The following is an 18,245-nucleotide window of genomic DNA, read 5'->3' as shown; positions in this document are numbered from 1 at the left end:
CTAAGGCCTGGGGTGGGATTCTCCATGCTGGCAGGGAAACGGGGCTTCCCGCTGCGCACATCCTGGGGGAGGGGGCAGGCTGGGGTCCTCCCCGCTTCAGTGTCGCACAAGCCCGGGGTTACTGCAGCCAGGCTACCAAGAGGGTGGGCTCGAGCACTTGCCAGAGCAGACTGCCCACAGAATGCCAACATGCCCCGTGGTCCCGGCACCCCCACCCCCCACAGTAGGGGCCCTGAAGACCTAGAGTAGCTGCCTGCTGAATGTGCATGGAAAACAAATTTCCTGCTCCTAAGGAGCCCCCCCAAATCCCTGTACTGAACCGACCTGAATCCCACATCAGTGTCCCCCACAGCTTTTCCTCCAGCAGGTGGGGTGGTGGGTAGAACTAGTGGGTCGCAAGTGCGCCTGAGCAGATGGCTATGTGACTTGTCCTGGGTTCACGCAGTAAATCAGTGAGGTGCACACGGGCCCAGCCCCAGCCGCCCTCCCCCCTCCCCCCCTCCCCAGACCCAGCGGCCCCGGCCTGCTTCCGGGCCCGAGGTCTCCTCGTCCTTCGTGCCACAAAACAGTCCCGTGACCACATAACAGAGGTTATACTTTTATTTAACATTTAGAAGATTAACATATAGTTACAAGGTCAATATAAGCCTTCCAATGGAAGCACTGTATTTGGTTTAATTCCATCTCCAGAGACAAATGGGCAATTCCAGAACCTTCACAATGGCAGGGGGCCGTTACGACACTGAAATGCCTCCAAAGTTTAGAATTAGTGCCCCACACAAAAATAAACCAAAACGTTTAAAGGTGCTCAACATCAGGCTAAAATAGAATTTTGGACCACTCTTTAAAGAAGGGTTTTCACGGCACCAGTGTGGGGAGGCAGAGGTGTGAGGAAGTATGAAACTAAGATTTCTGGAAAAATACTTAGCATCCATGTCACTTTTTCGCGTTCCATAAACTCTCTCCTGTAATTACAGATGTCACCAGAAGGCCTGAGGGGGGCCTCTGTGCTGCGAGATAAGCTGCTACAGCTTATCTGGCCTGAGCCTCACAGCCTGGAAGCTTCCGAGGTGAGCGCGCTAAACCCCCGAAGGAAAACCCCACCACAGCTTTCCATGCCTTTTTTATCTTGCAAAGGAAAAACTGGCTGAATGACAAGTTCCTCTCTTTCCAGCAGAAAAACGTTGTTTTTAGGTCATGTTCAGGGCAGGTGCTTTAAAACTTAGTCATTCTTACAACAACACTATTCTAGCATCAGTGGAGAAACGACAGGCGTGGGGGGGCGGAGGGGGGCCCGAGAAGCAGATGGAGAAGTTCCCCTACTCTACGGGAACTGGTCCATACTCCTATAGAGATGATTTCCCAGGAGGATCCCCAGAGTAAAGGATACACTTCAACTATCCTCTAATGACTTATCTCCTTGAATGAGCTCAGGTTTGCAGCGCTCCCCCCGCCCCACAGCGGCACAGACCCGCCAGAGGCGGGGTGGGGGGGGTGGCAAACACCAAGGCTAACACGGAGAAGCACTAAGGATCCATTCCTTTCTGGACGCACGTGGTACAGAAGGGAATAAAAAAAAAGGCGCAGGGGTTACAAGATACGAGCATATTCTCTATTGGGCTTAACAGACACTAAAAGAACAAATCACTGCAGTTTATACCATTTTCCCTATGTTGTGAGAACTGAATCTGTCCTGACCCCAGAATATGAAAGATGCAATGCACATGCATTACTGAGGCTCTAAAATCGATTTAAAAAAAACCATTTAGCATCCTTGTGGAGTGGAGAGCGGTCAGCTTGGCTTGGTGAGATTCAGAAGTTCCTAGAGATTCCTGACCCCACCCACCCCCCACACCCTCGGGGCTGGCGGAGGAGCCTCCGTGGAGCTGCTGGGACGGCCTGGCCTAACCACACACCTGCACGTCTGCAGGGACTCGGGGGAGGCCCGGTCCCCCTTGCCCCGGGGCATCTGGCAAGCAGCCCTCTCACAAGGTGGAGGAGCTCCCCGCCGCCGTGGGGAACGGAGGCCTGCTGCCAACAGAGCAGCCCCGAGACCCCCACGGCCTCAGCCGTCCAGGCAGATAGGCAGGTAGTCTTTACCCGAAGGGCCTGGCCCCCTTCAGGGCAAGAGAGAGACAGAGACAGAGACAGAGAGACAGAAGAGGGGGCGGCTCCTGCTCGCTTGCTTGCTCGCCTTTAAACCCAAAGCCACTTCTCTTCACCTGCTTTCCCCAGGCATTTGCTTGCTGGAGGCTTCTCTCGGAAGGGGGTGTGTGGTCGAGCTCAACCCTGGTTTACTGAGAGGAACCCTGTTTTGGCCACTGAACACAGGCCCAGCCCTTAGCACCTGTCCTTTCTGTCCCTTCGGCTCCCGTAAGACATCCTTGTCTTAGATTCATAAAGGTCGAGAAGAATTGAGGATGTTCGAGGTGACCACCTAGTTACCAACAGCCAAACGAGAGAAGACGGAGGGCGATTTCCTTCTTGGGCTTTGGATGGTGTCTCGTTCACAGAAACTCGCAGCCAGTGACTCCTCCCGACCGTGTCTGCACCAGAGAAGGGAAGCTAGGCTGCTCTAAGGCATGACTGGCCACGGGCTACACGGCCTCACGTTTTCCTCAAGGATCCGCAAGAGGAAGGGAACTTCGCTCAAAAAGCCAACTCCATCCAGTCTCCGTGGCCCTCGGAGCATGTGAGAACATGCGGAAGCCGTGGCCGCAGGACCACCTGAAGGACCGCCAGCCTCACAGGCTCTTTGGTGAGGAAAGCGCTAGAATCCTAAGATGCGAATCTCGGGAATTCACGGGAAGACGGGAATTGTCACTTTGCAAGGAGCTAGGGCCGAGGTGAGACGCTCGCTCAAGTGCCACGTCCCGCAGCTCCCGTTCCCAGGGCGATGGCAGGGAGGTGGGCTGGGACCCTCCCTCGCCCCGTGAAAGGTGGATGCTTCTGCGTGCGGCCCTGGAGATGGAATTTACTTCCGGTGTAGACCTTTCCAGGCCACGGAGCACAGGCTCCCAATCAAAACGTGTGTGTGCTCGCGCGTGTCACGCCATGGAGGGGATGCATGCATGCGTGTGCGTGCCTCCGTGTCCCCCAGCGCCCCCCACGGACACTCTCAGGCCAGGAAATGTTGCAAGGGCCGATGTTTAGTATGAGGTGAGGCCCCCTAACCAGAAAAGGACCAGCGAAGAGTCAACGGACTCTTCGGGACGCGGGAACCCATCCATGACATCCGGGCGCTCAGTCCGCCTGGTGCACGCCTGACCCTCCTTGTCCAGATTCTGTTAGTCTCCCCCGGGGACACCGGTGGCGAAGTTTTCACGAAAGGCACAGTGTGAACCGTGGACGGGCCAGGATGCGCCAGGCAGACTGAGGGCCAAGGCAGGGGCCCGGGAAGGAGGGAGCACGTGTCTAGCTGCCTTCCGTGGCCCCGTGTGGGGTGGGGGTGGGGGGACGGGGACAGGGACAGAACTGCCCCCGGAGAGGTGGCCGGACGGGCCGTGGGGGGAGCCGGGCCACGAGAAGCATGCTGTCGGAGGAAAAGAAAGAAAACGGCAAGCAGCCGCCTGGCGGGTGGGGGGGGGACGCGGCTTGAGGCTGAGATGTCGTCGGAGGGCCGCGCGCCGGCCCAGCCCGGGAGCCGTCTGTGCGCGGGCGCCCGGGCCTGCGGAGACAAGCAGACCGAAGGGTTTCTCCTGGGAAGGCTCACCGAGGCTCCGGCTCCTGCAACCGCCTCTAGGAATCTACAACACAAAAAGACAGAAAGAGAAAGTGTTTAGAGGGAGGCCGGCGGTCCGGGGCGGGCAGTCTGCTTCGGGGACTGCGCCACCCGGGAGGGGGACAGCTTTAGAGCAGTGGGGTGTTACCACGGGGCACGTCTGAGATAAGGAACTTTCACGGTTTCAGGTCGCCTCAGGGGCTAGCCTTCCCTGCAGGGAAGAGAGGCCCACACGGAAGACCCACGCCCACCCACCCCCGGCCCCTCTTTCTGGGTCTGCCGAGTCGGCAGAAAGAAACATGACCCGCTTCCCAGGAGGATGCAAGGAATTTCAAGGCCCGATTCTCTCCCTGACCGACACTCTCGGTGCTTTACAAAAAAAAAAGTAAAATCTTGGCGAAAAGGAAAAACGTGTCACTCAGCGTCTACTCAGCAATCAACAGTGAAAGTTCTTCATCTGGAGGGGGTAGGAGAGGAAGGAGAGACAGACTCATAAAGCCCTCAGGTGCACGCAGGGCGAGACAGAGAAGGTGTCATCACTTAAAAGGCGAGGGGGGGAGGGCAGAATTTTAAAAAAGCATTTGGCTGGAAAAGTTCCCCATGACTGAAGACAAAAGAGTTAAATACCCGGATTACACAGAATCATTTTCTCGGAAAGGTGAAAAATCATTTAAAATACACAACACTGAGAAAAATACGTTTATTAGAGAGGCAGATACGAGGGTACAACTAAGAGGAGCCAGACAGATTCTTTTCTTTCAGGGTGAGAAGAGAGAGAGACAATCATGTTTGCCATACTGGAACAAAACTTACTCAGAACACAAGTGTCTACAATAAACTCAAGTCTGGAGTGGCCGGCAGGGGACCTAGTCCTTCCGGCTTCCCCCGCGGGTACAAAAACAAAAATGGTCATTAGGCAGCAGAAGCACCAATAAAACAAACAGACAAAAGAGTCAAACGTTAAAACAACGAATTCAAGTCATCCTTTTAGTTTTTAAATGGCAGTATATACAAATAGATGGGGGGTGGGGGGGGGGGGGGATTACGGACATATTTAACAGAAAGCAATTTAAAAAACCAAACTGAACCATAAAAGACAGTCACAATCCAACGGACCCATTGGACGTTCCTCTAGTCTAAATATTTTGGCAATTATTAAATAGTCACATTGTAGACGACAACACAAACACACACACACACACACACACACGTGTGCACGGGCACAGAACAGCTGCTTTGAGTTCCCCGCGGGCTGGGAGGGGTTTGGGGGGGGCAGTGTTCTTGGGGGTGCCGAGCAGATTGAGAAACCAGGTGGGGAAGACAGGTTTCTACGCATACACGAGTAATCTCTAAATGTGTCTCTAAAATAAAAGGAGAAAACTTTACCCACAAGCCGAGACTTGACTTCTTTCATTTTAGCAGATAACCGGGGGTCGGGGGAGGGTAGAAAAAACCAGAGTATGCTCTGGGCAGAAATGGGAATTCTGATTCTTTGGGAATGGTTTCAGGACCTCTCCTGATACTTGGTGCATTGACCGGCGGGCACCAAGGCACACTTGTTCTGTCCCTCCTCCGCAGCTGCCTGTGCTAAGGGCCTGAGGCACACAACTTAAAATCATGAGCATTCAATTACACGCCCAAACCCACACACGCCCCCCCCGCCCCCCATAAACCAACTGAGCCATTTTCTGAATCAAATTTGCACAACTGTTAAGAAAAAACCAAAAAACACAAAAACCTAAATAAACCCACAACAACGTCATGGAATGCCATACTTTCCAAGGGAGGCTTCCAAAGGCTCACGTTGTCTCGGCCATTTTAAGACTTTTTCAGTGTTTGGTTTGCTTCCTGTAGCAGTTCACAGGCTGGAAATGAGTCCCATCATCGGACAGAAAGCTCTGGTTTTAATATCTGAGGTCCCCCGTTCGCCTGGGTCCGTGCCTAGTGCTGTAACCTCCCCTAGCTCGTGAAGAGGGATCCCCGTGGTTTCAGGGCCCGCTGAGTTACTTGCGGCAAATATTTAAAAAGGGGAACAGAAATGATTTTCCTGAGAGGTCTGGGGTCCAGCGTGAATGGCTTTATCGATATTACATCAGCAAAGGTAGAACAAGGCAAGAGAAATCTGAATCACAAAATGATATTTTAATAAGCAGGCGGACCGATGTCAGTTTCCTGCTTTGGGCATTATTCTACCATTATGTCAGAAGTCACCACTGGGGGGACACCGGCTGAAGGGTACACGGGATGGCTCTGGACTGTCTTTACAACTTCCTGGCAATCTGTCATTATTTAACAATAAAATGTGTTTTAAAAATCAGGCTGTCATTAACATTTACTAAATTCCATTTTGGTGGTCCTTGGGGAATGTAGCAAACTTTCTGCTAGAATCTACAACAAGCACCCATAACTCTGGCCAGGTGCCACACCCCGATGATAAGCAGCTGTTGATTTTTAAATCGGCTTTTTTTTTTTTTTTTTGGTAGAATCAGCTTTGAATTGAGCTTATAAAAGGAGCTCACGATGTAAAAGCAAGGAGCTAATTTCCTATTTAAAAGTAGGAAGAACATGAATAAATAATTCTCAAAGCCAAATAAAAAGTAAATTGGAACTTGACACCTTTATTGTGAGCCATTCATAGCTGGTTCTCCGTGACCTCAGGGTAGATTCTTGAAATGGGCACACACATTGGGCTGGGTACCCATCTCTATGCATGTGATCGATTTCATTACCTATGTTGCCAATTTAAAAATGCAAATCCCCACGTGACCCAGATCCCTTTCAAGATGGTGAAATACTTCATTTTAGTCTGGCTATAGTTCATTATATAAAACGATTTTCAGTAAATTCATATTTTGGGTCTTAAAGATGTCAAGGATTAAAAACAAACAAGCAAACAAACAAACCAAAAACCCCAAACACCTCTGTGAAGTGAGGAGCTGGGGTCTGCGTGTAGAAGCAGCTGCTGCTATTTATAGCCCCACCTGGGGAAGTGTGAGCTGAATACAGCTCCACTTGCCACAAAACCTCCAACAGAAACGCTGTTTTTTGTAAGTGATCGAAACAGCACCAGGGCATCTGATCGACTCTGTCAGTGGCAGCGGGGAGCTCAGTGGTCTCCTGTAAAAGTCAACTGGTTAATTGTTAACCAAGCTTTTCCAGATTTCAGTCGGTTGTCTGGGATCGTGCGGAGGGGAGAGGATAATCACGGCGATCTACCAATGATCTTAAACACGTTTAAGGAAAAATACACACGTTTAGTACCAATATAGGACTCGTCTTACTCTTTCCTCAAGGAGGGGGAGGTTTTATTTATGATTTCCTCCAAAGCAAATGATTGTAAGATTAAACAAACTAGCGTAGTTCAAGTTATTAAGTTACAAAATGTAACACTTTCTAAGGGGGTTCCATTTACGGCAGTTGCGAGATAGAACTGGAGATAGAACTGAAGTCTTACCCACCCCTCTGATGTGTGTGGACCTTTAAATTCAGAAATAGCGATTAGAAGCTAGAAGGCAACTTTCTTTTTTTTTTTTTGGATACCTACAGATACTGCCAGAAGAACTGTTTATCCGATTTCAAATGACAGAATTGTAAATTGGCAGTTGGCAGCTTTCCGCGTCATATTTCATGAGCAAGTGAAACGTGATTATAGTCAAAACTAGCCATGGAAATTCGGGTGTCGAATGCCTACAAGCCCACCACGTGGCCATGTGACAACAGGCACTCCGGTCCGGTATCCTCCAGCCACGCTTTGGAAGAACCGCCGGGAACAGTCATAGTTGTGGGGAGAGACAACTCCAATTTTTTTTTTTTACAGTTTTTTTTTTTTTTAAGTTGTATTAAATATAAGTCTTAGCACCTTTGGCATTTTTGTCCAAATAGACTTCGACGTACGAAGTGGGGACATAACCCTCTTCGTCTTCATTTCTCCGAATGCGGGTCCACCCGTCGCCTTTGTCTTCCTCGATCACGTACAGTGTTTCTCCTTCAACCACGGAGATGGTCCCTTCATTCTGACCTGGAGAAGCAAGATCAGAATGAGTCAGCTTCTCGTCACATCCAGGCGGAGCGCAAACAGGGAGCTTGGCAATGAAAGAGGTGCAGCGGGCGAGCGACAGATGCACGGACCCCTCCCCCGTTGCCCTGCAAGGGCTCCTCCTACCACGCAGAAGCTTCCAGGCCCCCCACTGCAGCTCTCCGGGACCCTTCTCCAGCTACCCCAGAGCCGCCCCCTCCCCCCGACCCCGGGAAGCCAGGTGCTTCCCCAGGGGACATCTTTGCTCTGCCCTTCCTCTGTCTCTCGCGGGGAGCATACCACCGGTGGCCTTAAATGACACCTTTTCAGACACTATCCCCACTTCTCTCTCTCCCATCCCGGTTCTTGCCGGTAGCTAAGCTTCCCCTTCTTGGGCCCGAAACACGTGTCCACTTCCAACGTCGGCCCTGGCTCTTAAACCTGGCCTCGCTGTGTCTCTTCCCAAACTACATCTTTCTCCTACCTTTCCACTTCAGGGGGCCCCCAGGAGGGCACCTTCAGGAATCCGCTCCCTTTCCTCCCGTCTTTGTTCCCTGCTTCCAGTCAGCCAGGGGCCTGAGCAGTTTGCTGACCGTGACCTCTCTGGGCCCACTCTTTAATAACGGGGGTCCCCAAGACCACTTGCTAAGATAACTGCCCAAGTATAGCGCCCCACTGCTCACACAGAATTCTCAAGGGCAGACTGTCTGGGGAGCTGCTCACAGGGGGGCCGTGGGGGTGGGACCGGGGCACGGGAGTGGGGTTAAGTTGGCGACATTGAACCTGGTGCTTTCTTGTCGCACTGAACACGTGGTCTGTCGTGAGGAGCTCTGGAAGATCCATCTGTCCCAGGGCTTCCCAAACCTCCCTGAGCTCGGACGCTTCTTCCACAGCATCCTTAATATCTTTCTACGGGACATCGTTCTGGCAACTCCAGGCTAGTCTTTCGAACCCTTCATCCCTGTTCTCCGATGGGCCCCACACACGGGACACTACATGTCCTAAGGTACAGCTCTAAAGGTATCAACTCCCTGCTCAAACGCTTTCAATAGCTCCTCAACTGTGGCCCAAAACAATCCAAACGATTCTTGCCCACCTCCCCGCTCAAGGACACCATTCCTAGCCTCAGATTCCACTACTCCTACCCAAGACGTCTAAGCTCCAGCCACACGGGCCCCTGCTTCTCTCACCTCCCTGCCTCGGGTGCAGAGCAGCCTGGAGAGTTCCCTGAATTAATTCTCTTAAGGAAGTGAGCTCGCAGGCCCATGAACCCCCATGGCTCCGGACCCCACCTCTGTAAGTGCTGTCAGCTGACCTCCCCCAAATGTTTGTCTGCTCTCTCCGGGGCCGGATGCCACACCGACCCGCCCGTATCCCACCCCTTTGGGGGCTTTACAAGACAGGAGCTCCTGGAAATACTGGGCGAACGGATGAAATCATCACTATTTCACGCTATCTGCTACAAGTAAGCTGCACGGAAACTGTTCCATTGTACGGACCAACAGGCAAAACGTGCGGCCATGAACCAAATGATGATGATGATGACGGTGAGCAGAACGATGGGGTAAGACGAGAGAGAAAGATCTGGAAGAAGATCACAGCAGGAGGAGGGACAGCGTGCGCAAGCGGGGAACCGGGCGGACGCAGGTCACCTTCGAACGTGTAGAGGGCTTTGCAGGTCCCAATGGCGGGCAGGGGCTCCTCCTCATCAAACTCGTCGTCGAAGTCCGTGGCCAGCACCTTCACCTCACCCTCCTGACTCTGCTCCTCCGTGTAACTGCCATCCGGGCTGCTCAAGAAAGGAAACCACACAGCAACTATAGCGACTGCCCAGTGACGCGCTTGCACCCCACCCCCAGACTGCCGTCACCAAGGCCATCGCAGGTCACCCGCGTGCTCCGTCGCCGCCCCACGCGGCACTAGGGACCCGCGCGGTGGGGAAGGGGCAGGTCAGGCATCTTGGGCTCTTGGGAACAGAGCAAGTGCCTCACGCTCGTCTGCAGCCTCCAGAATCGGGCCCTGAACACAAAGCAAACCTGCTCCCCGCCGGACGCCAGGCGCGGTACAGATACTGTACCTCTCGCGGTCCTGGGCACAGTTGTTGACCGTGGCCGGGTTCTGGGCGTCGAACATTCCACTCTGCCGGCGGGCCTGCTCGCTGCGCGCCGGCAGCCGGCCTTCCACCTCCGCCAGCCAGGCCTGCGAGCAAAAGCCACCAAAGATGCTGCTCTGAGCTCAGCTGAGGGCCCGGCCAGGGAGTCTTACAGGCCCCAAATTCGGGGGGCTCAATGGTCACTGAAGCTGAGACTCGAGAAGTACCACACAGGGGGGTCTCTAGGGTCTCTGCATTCAGCTGTATAAGGCACCCACAGGCAACTGCTCCTAGTGCATCTCACGTTGGAGAAGTAGAAGCAAACGTGTTTAGGCAACTGTCACAATGGGGCAGAAAGAGCGCTGGACTGTGTTAGACTCTTGGGCTTTTTTTTTAACTTTTTTTTTTTTAAAGTAGGCTCCATGCCCAGCGTGGAGCCCGATGCAGAGCCTGAACTCACAACCATGAGATCAAGCCCTGAGCTGAGATCAAGCGTCGGACGCTTAACCGACTGAGCCACCCAGGTGCCCCTCTACTCTTGGGCTTTTTAAAACAGCTGTGTGATTTCAGGTAAGTCGCTTCTAGTTCCTTCTGGTTCCAAAAGTTTGTGACCGTGAGGTCCCACCGGAGAAGAGGAGACTCCTGCCGCACGTCAGCGGTGACTCAGTGTGAAAGCTACACTCACCTTTTCTTGTTTTGAGGAGTATGTCACTCTTTTTAATAGTAAAGAAACGTATATACAGGAAATCAAATAAGATAAAAGATAAAATTATCTTGGGCAACATTTGAAATAGTGTAAAAAAGGCCAAAGGATAACAATGACCAGGAAGGAACATTTCTAGGTTCTAAACCCTCCAACAGTAGTAACTGATTGACGGATTCTAGGAAGAATCTTAAAAAGCTGTATCTGACCCTTCGTTGCTAGAAGTAACCAATTCCGACTGGAGCGATCAGTCACTGATATATTTTTCCATGTTCTGTAGCCTCGAAATTTGTGGGTAAAAGAAGCCTTCTGTCCATAGCTCTCGAGTGCTTCTCTCTCCCTCCTTAAAACATTTATTATTTATCTTTCCTACTCATTTCTAATTTGTGTCTCTCAGAGGTTGTCACCTCTATGACCCTTTGATGATGGGTCCTTTGTAAGAACCATAACGTATTTGACTTGATTTTTTTTCACTTCTGGATTCACAATGGCACACTGGCAGCTGTATCCATTATCAACAGGCGCTGGAACAGGACCGACTAAGCGAAGCACTTAAACCAAAGAACAACGCGTCCAAATACAACCGTGCATGTCGGTTTTAGGGGACATCCTGGGCAGAGGGCATGCCGAGGGGCAGAACAGCTGGTGGGTGACCACTTTTCCTTTTATCACAACTTGCCAAGCCCCCCCGACACCCTCCAGCCGCATCTCTTGCATGAAATCGCTGGTGTTCTACAGCATCCACAGCCCTTCCTCGCTTTCTTTTTTTTCCAACAGAGCTTTTCACCACCCACAGCGTTTTCATACCTCAAATTTCTGGGATTCTAGCCGCAGTTTCTCTATATTTTGGCTGACTTCGGTTAATTTGTGATCCAAACTGGCTGGGTCTCCCATCTGAGGATTCTTCAGGTAAACATCTTTCATTTTTGTTATGGCATCTCTGAAAAAAAAAAAAGATGGAGCAGGACATGGTAAAGGTGAATGTCACCCGCCTAGTGTATTTTCCCATCATCTTGCATGCCGTGTGAATGGGAGCGCGGGAAGGCGATGTCACCACGTGGGTTGGAAGGGAGTATTGGGGCCGGCTTTCATCCTAAAACTCCGTAAGAATTCTGCTCCCGAGGTCTGTATAATCCAGAGATGGATATGAAAATTTCGGTTGCCTTTTCTGAACGGTATGTGGTACCTCCCTCTGCCCTCAGCAACTGAGAAACATAAACCCATCCTGTGCCTTTGCCTTTTGCCCCAAACAACAACAAAAACAAACAAAGCCCAAATACCCAGGCGCACATTTTTCGTGCAAACCGAAGCTCCAGCCCGCATCCTGGTCTTGTGGGCTACCATATGTTCCCCTCATGGAGAAGCACGGTTAACTGCTTTGGAAATTTTATTACACACTCTTTCAACTATTAAGAAACCAAACCCACAGTTGGTATCCATGACAGGCAGGTGACTGAGCCTCAAAGCTACATATCGCAAGATCCCACACCCTTCCTGAAATCGTGTTGGCGGCCCGCCCACAGCAACCTGAGTAAATGAATCCCCACAGGAGTGCTGCAGCCAAGCTTGGGGTTATCTCTGGGACCAAAGAGCTCTATGAATTCTGAACTCTGGTTCTGAGAGACTTTCAGTAGGGTTCGAGGTGTTAAAAGTTTAGAGCAAATGACTCTGCAGCTGGTAAGGGGGCCAATTTTAATGAGCTTCAGTAAAAGGCAGCCTCAACCTGTTATACAACATAAGACCAATGAACCAAACCCTATTTTGAGTCATGGGAAATAGTTTAACTGAAAATACAGAAATAACAGGAAGAGAATTTCCATGAGTCCTCACCAGGCCTGGGCCCATCCCCTCGCATCTGAGCCCTTCTGAGCCCTTCTGACCCGCTGCTCCTTTGTGGGTACTGACTGTTCACTTTCCCTGAGGTCCCATCTCCACTACAGCCCTCCCCCTCCACCTGCACTCCCCGCGCCCCCTGACTTTTCTCCACTTCCTTCTTTCCCACAGCGTGTATTGCTTTCCAACATTATGTAAGTTGTTATTATGCTTGTTATTGTTTATTGTCGGTCTCTTCCTACTAGAATGGAAGCTCTCGGGCTCAAGCTCTTTTGTTAACTTGGTATCTCCCCAGTGGCGGGACACTACATGGCACGCAGTAGATGCTCAGTAAGTATCTGAGATGAATAAATGCTCTTACTACAAACAAGCTGTAGTGTCTACCTTTACCAAATTCCTCCCTTGACTTTATGCCTACACCTCGAGCTACTGTCCTGCCTCTCTGCAAAACTTCTCGCAAGACTTGTCGAGATTCATTACCTTTGATTCTTCTCCTCCTGTCTCTCCTGGTAGGTCTCTCCAGAAGTTTAATTTTGTTCATCTTTTCAAGGAACCAACTTTTGGATTTGTTGATCCTCTTTGTTGAGTGCGTATGTTTTTCTATGTCACTAATTTACACTCTTGCTTCTGTTTTCTTTGGTTCAATTTGCTGTGCTTTTTCTAACTTCTTGAGATGGACACTTAGCTCACTGATGTTTAGTGTTTTTTGTTTTTAATACATATGGAAGGGTATCATTCCCTTTATGAGTGTTGCCTTAGTGACAGCCCAGTAACTGATGTATAATATGGGTTCAGGTTCAGCTCTGCTCCAGTATCTTCCAATGTCTCTCTTTTTTTTCCTCTTTGTTGTGCTGTCAGTGTGTTTTTTTTTTTTTTTTAACATATAATGTATTATTTGTTTCAGGGGTACAGGTATGTGTTTCCAATGTCTCTTATGATTTCTTCTTTAGTCTTTGAGTTATCTAGGGCTACATTTCTTAATTTCTAAATGTTTGTTATTGGTACCCAGCTTTACTGCAGGCTTCAGAGAACACACCTAGAATGGTGTCTACCCTTGGATGTTTGTTGAGATTTGCTTTATGAAAACAGGATATGCTCAATTGTTGGAAATGTTGTGTGTGTGCTTGAAAAGAATGTGCACCATGCAATTATTGGATAGACATGATTGAGGTCGATTTTGTCAATTATATTATTTAAATATTCTACCCTGAATCTGTTAATTTGTTTTACTAGTTATTCAGAGAAGTGCATTAAACATCTCCCCCAACAGTGATGTGTTTGTATTTCTTGTACATACTCATGGCAAAGGGTTAATAGTATAACCTTTTTTATGTCTTGAGATCAGACAGTCCTACAGCTTTAAACTGGGCTGTTTGTTACTCAAAGCATTTAATGTTATGAAGTTGACCTTCTTGAGCTTAAAAGTTTGAGGGTTTTTTTGGCCTGAAAGTCAGTCTTCCTCTGGCTGGCACTGGTCAACCAGTGCGTGGGTGGTATATCTTTTTCCATTCTTTTATTTTCAATCTGTCTATACCTTATGAGGTATGTTATTTTTTTATACCTTATGAGTTAGATGTGCCTTTTGTAGGTAGCATACAGGTGGATTTTGGGTTGTTTGTTTTTCAGTCTGAAAATCTAATTGGGACATGTAGTCTGTTGACACTGAACATATTCATTTTATTTTATACACACTATGTGCCAGGCATTGGTCCAAGCACCTCCATACACTGACACATTTAATCCTCACTATTAACTTCCTTTTCAAGATGAGGAAACCGAGGTAAAGTTAAGAGGTTAAGATCAAGAAGAGGTTAAGAAGCTTATCCAAAGTCTGCAACAGAAATAGGCGGAACCAGGTTTGAGCCCAGGGTATATTAATTTATTTTTAAGTTTTATTTATTTAAGTCATCTCTGTATGCCACGTGCGGCTCGAACCCACAACCTGGAGATCAAGAGTCGTACACTCCTCTGACTGAGCCAGCCGGGCACCTCTAACCCCAGGGTGTTTTAAATCTGCCCTCACACTTTGTGCTTTTGATTAGTCCTGCCTTGTCCCTCTTGTACAAAATGTAAGTTGCATGAGAGCAGAGGTTTTCATGTGTTTTGTTCATCGCTTTATTCCCAGGATCTAGGATACTTCCTTGTACACAGTAAATGCTCAATAAAGTCACCCAAGTGGCAGAGAAATTTTTCTGTATAACTATTGGACAATAGTGTCTACGACCTTCTTCAATGTCGTTTCAGATACCCGAGCCAGAACTTCTTACTCCCATACAGAATATTACTTATTCAACACCCCGAGATTTAACTGGTTTATATATACATGACCCTTTTTATATATGGTCCCACATGTAATAAAAAGGATAAAGAAAATTTTCATCTCATGAGGTGTATTTCTAACACAAAACAAAACCGAAGTTAATTATATGCGCTGTTTGTTATGCACTGTACCAGGGTTTATAAAACTACCCATTTGGGGCGCTCGGGTGGCTCCGTCGGTTCAGCATCTGACTCTTGATTTCGGCTCAGGTCATGATCTCAGGGTCGTGGGATTGAGCCCCGCATTGGGCTCTGCACTGGGTGTGGAGTCTGCTTGAGAGTCTCTCTCTCCCTATGCCTCTGTATGCCCCCACCCCCACGATTTCTCTCGCCCTAAAAAAATAAAAAATAAAAATAAATAAAACCACCCATTTTTCAGGAGTTGCTCTACCAGAAGTAAACGAATAAGCAACTACTTTTCTTTTGCCATGTACTAAACTGTACTGCCTCCCCAATTTTGTTTTTCTTGGCTTTTTGCATAACCAAATTTTAACCCCAGCTTCGCTGTAACTAAATTTTTTTTAAAAGATTTTATTTATTTGAGAGAGAGAGTGAGAGAGAGAGAGAGCACAAGAGGGGGGAGCGGGAGAGGGAGAAGCAGACTCCCCGCTGAGCAGGGAGCCCAATGCAGGACTCGATCCTGGGACTCCAGGATCATGACCTGAGCCGAAGGCAGTTGCTTAACCAACTGAGCCACCCAGGCACCCTAAATTTTTTTTTTTTAAAGATTTTATTTATTTATTTGAGAGAGAGAGAGAAACAGCATGAGACGGTAGAGAGCCAGAGGGAGAAGCAGGCTCCCTGCTGAGCCGGGAGCCTGACGCAGGACTCGATCCCAGGACTCCGGGATCATGACCTGAGCCAAAGGCAGTCGCTCAACCAACTGAGCCATCCAGGTGTCCCCGCCATAACTAAATTTATGTAGAATCACTTTTTGGCCTGTGTACAGAGCACAAAATCTCAAGTTATCTTTTAGAAAATCTCAAATAGATGAATGATTCACCTAATTCACTCTGAGAATTTATAAGGTGAGAGACAAATAATAAAGTGGTTTTTCAATCAGATTCATTAGCAAGTAACCCCTAAGTGACAGAAAAGATCTACAGGTTATAAATGTGGGAAGGGAAGCGCAAATGAAGAGATATCAAATCTTTTCTTATTATTTTTTGCATATATACCATCCTGGGATCAAACTTACAAAACAGCTCAGAAAACCAGGAACCCCAGCAGTGGGATCCTGATGCAGAAGCTTCTTAAGAGCAGGCAAACGTCATAACTCTGATGGCCGGTGGTGTGTGTGTAATAAGACATACTATGATCTGTTTTCTAGACACTATCAGTACGCTCTATAACAAGATAAGGAGACACGGGAACCTCTGGAAAGGTTGGCTGTCACTTATCCTCAAACAGAAAGACAAGGACATTTTAGACCCAAAGCTAGAACGTGGGGCAAGGGAAGGGGGCAGGATTCACACCACGTATCTCTTCCTCATTTGTACAAAAAACTCAGCTACATACGTAAGATTAAGAAAAAAAGAAGAGGGTGGGGGATGGGTGAAACAGGTGAAGGAGACTAAGGGGACACTTATCGTAACGAGGACCGAGTCACGTGTAGAAGTGTTGAACCACCATATTGTACACCTGAAACTAATATAACTGGAATTAAAATTTAAAACTTAAAGAGAAATCAAAATTTAAAAAAAAGTACAGAAATACAGAAAAAAAAAAAAGATAGCCAAATGTATTTTGTTCTCCAAACTGAGAGTAAAACCTATTTGTTAAAAGAATTCTCCCGATCTGAAATGAAGCCATCCAGTAGACCCTCCATGAAAAAAACACACGGCTGAAATAATCACTTCTCTTGAGGCTGTTTTAGGATTTCCCATCTTTCCACACTGAACCTGAATTTCTAAATAAGTAGTATCGCTCCACTCTACCTTTGATCCATCTCCTTTTGAATTTCTTTATTTAATTCATCGACTTTCTGCTGCAGCTTTTTCCTTCTCTGCTCGGGCGGGAGGTTGCTGAAATCCTCTGGCGTGGCGCCCTGCAAATGCAAACAGGCATGAGCCGGCGCTCCTCCTTGAGGACAGACACCGAGTGAAGCCCGCAGGACACATTCCCCAGACACCAGGGGATGCAGATGTCTGCATGTGTTCTCATGAACTAAAGGGAAACTCTTTCCCACGACACCCAGCTGAGATGCAAGATCAATGCATGCAAACTGCAAAAAAGTCCCACACACCGGTTCGGGGTCCAGGCTTGCTGGCCAAACCACCTCCGCCAAGGCAAGGAGCAAGGCTGCAGGAGGAGGGAGGGGAAGAAAAAATTCTGCCCCCCCCCCCCAAGAGAATCGATGAAAAACAAATTCTGAGGCAGATTCTTCACTTGCCCGTCAGTGCTGGTAGCCAACACTGGAGCGTGAAGGAAGTTTGAGGTTTCTGCTCCTTCATACAACACAGGGACAAGTGCCCCCATCATCAACGGTCTCATGTCGAAGGCACTGTTTTACTCCCTACTCGGAGTCTTTCCACTTCGCCACACAGGCTGAGGCCAAAAGTTTCCATCCCCACCAAGTGACAGATGGGACGTCTGGTTCCTCAGAGAATGTGGTGGGGGGAAGGACATTAAAACATCTATTCTCCCCCTCTCTCCCCTCCACCACCCCCTGCACTCTCCCCTCCGCGGCCTCTCCAAGTCTGGTCACTCCTTTCTGACATCTGTAGGGTGACCTCAGCAAATCCACATAGAATGCGCCCCCCGACCTCCACACCAACTTCCCAGCGCCCGAAATCCAAGCCAGCTGTTTCCAATCCAGCAGAAGGAGCCTATTTGGATATCTTGATCCCCTTTCAGAAACAATTAGTAGCTTTCCTCGGTGCAGACGATTGCAGTAGAACACATCAACAGCGAGCTTCCAGACTCCTGCAGATGCTTACGTGTCAGAAGCTGCGGCTGAAGAGGTCGGTGATCAAGTGCCTTTGCTTCAATGAAGCGATTTTCATAAAGAAAGAGAAACCTATTCAATCGCCAGGGAGAAGCCAAGGAATTTTAGAAGAGATTTTACTTTCGAACCAATGAAACAGGCTGGCTTGGGGGCGTGGGTGGAAGAGAGGACCCGGGTAATATAATTCCAAAACTGAGCTGAATTTGCCAAGCAGCTGACATAGTGCTTGTGACCAGGTTCCTTGGCTGCTTAGGACAGAATGCCAGGGCTGTGCTGGGAGCGTGTGAGGCAGCCGAGTTTAGCCGAAGGCCACGCACAGGCCTTTCAGCTGATGTTCTTAGACTCGTGCGGGCGTGTGTACGTGTGTCCGTGCGTAAGAGAAAGAGAGGGAGAGATGAGTGAAACCACAACACAAGCGGCTAGTCCCTCACGGCAAGCCAAGCAAGCTCAGTTGCCTCTAAAGCTGAGATGAACCAAACTCATCTTCAGGGTAGCAATAAATCAGGCTCGTTTTTTCTGTCCCCTATGTGATTATCGTGTTGGAATACTGGAGCCTGAACCGTGTGCTTTTCACTTCGCTCAGCTCCGTCACCGAGCCTGAAAGCACAATACCTT

General features: G+C 49.0%; 1 protein-coding gene across 8 annotated transcripts in view; it reads right to left on the bottom strand.

The window, feature by feature from the left end:
* Window positions 1–585: 585 nt before the first annotated feature.
* The window catches only part of FNBP1 (formin binding protein 1), a 140,790-nt gene continuing 123,130 nt past the window's right edge, over window positions 586–18,245 (bottom strand). For 3 of the 8 annotated variants that reach the window (XM_035015617.1, XM_035015621.1, XM_035015623.1), the window contains 5 exons: window positions 16,621–16,730; window positions 11,339–11,471; window positions 9,814–9,935; window positions 9,389–9,528; window positions 5,638–7,739 (listed from right to left, as the gene is read on the bottom strand). In XM_035015617.1, the coding sequence (XP_034871508.1) occupies window positions 7,561–7,739; window positions 9,389–9,528; window positions 9,814–9,935; window positions 11,339–11,471; window positions 16,621–16,730 (684 nt within the window). In that variant the 3' untranslated portion in view covers window positions 5,638–7,560. Of the gene's footprint in view, window positions 3,747–5,637; window positions 7,740–9,388; window positions 9,529–9,813; window positions 9,936–11,338; window positions 11,472–16,620; window positions 16,731–18,245 lie in introns of those variants that run through there. The other 5 variants (XM_035015618.1, XM_035015622.1, XM_035015624.1 and 2 more) reach the window with 3 other exon arrangements.

The sequence above is a fragment of the Mirounga leonina genome, unplaced genomic scaffold (assembly GCF_011800145.1).
Source record: "Mirounga leonina isolate KUSES-001 unplaced genomic scaffold, KU_Mleo_1.0 Mir_170, whole genome shotgun sequence".
Lineage (NCBI taxonomy): Eukaryota > Metazoa > Chordata > Mammalia > Carnivora > Phocidae > Mirounga > Mirounga leonina.
This window is presented reverse-complemented; position numbering and strand designations above follow the sequence as displayed.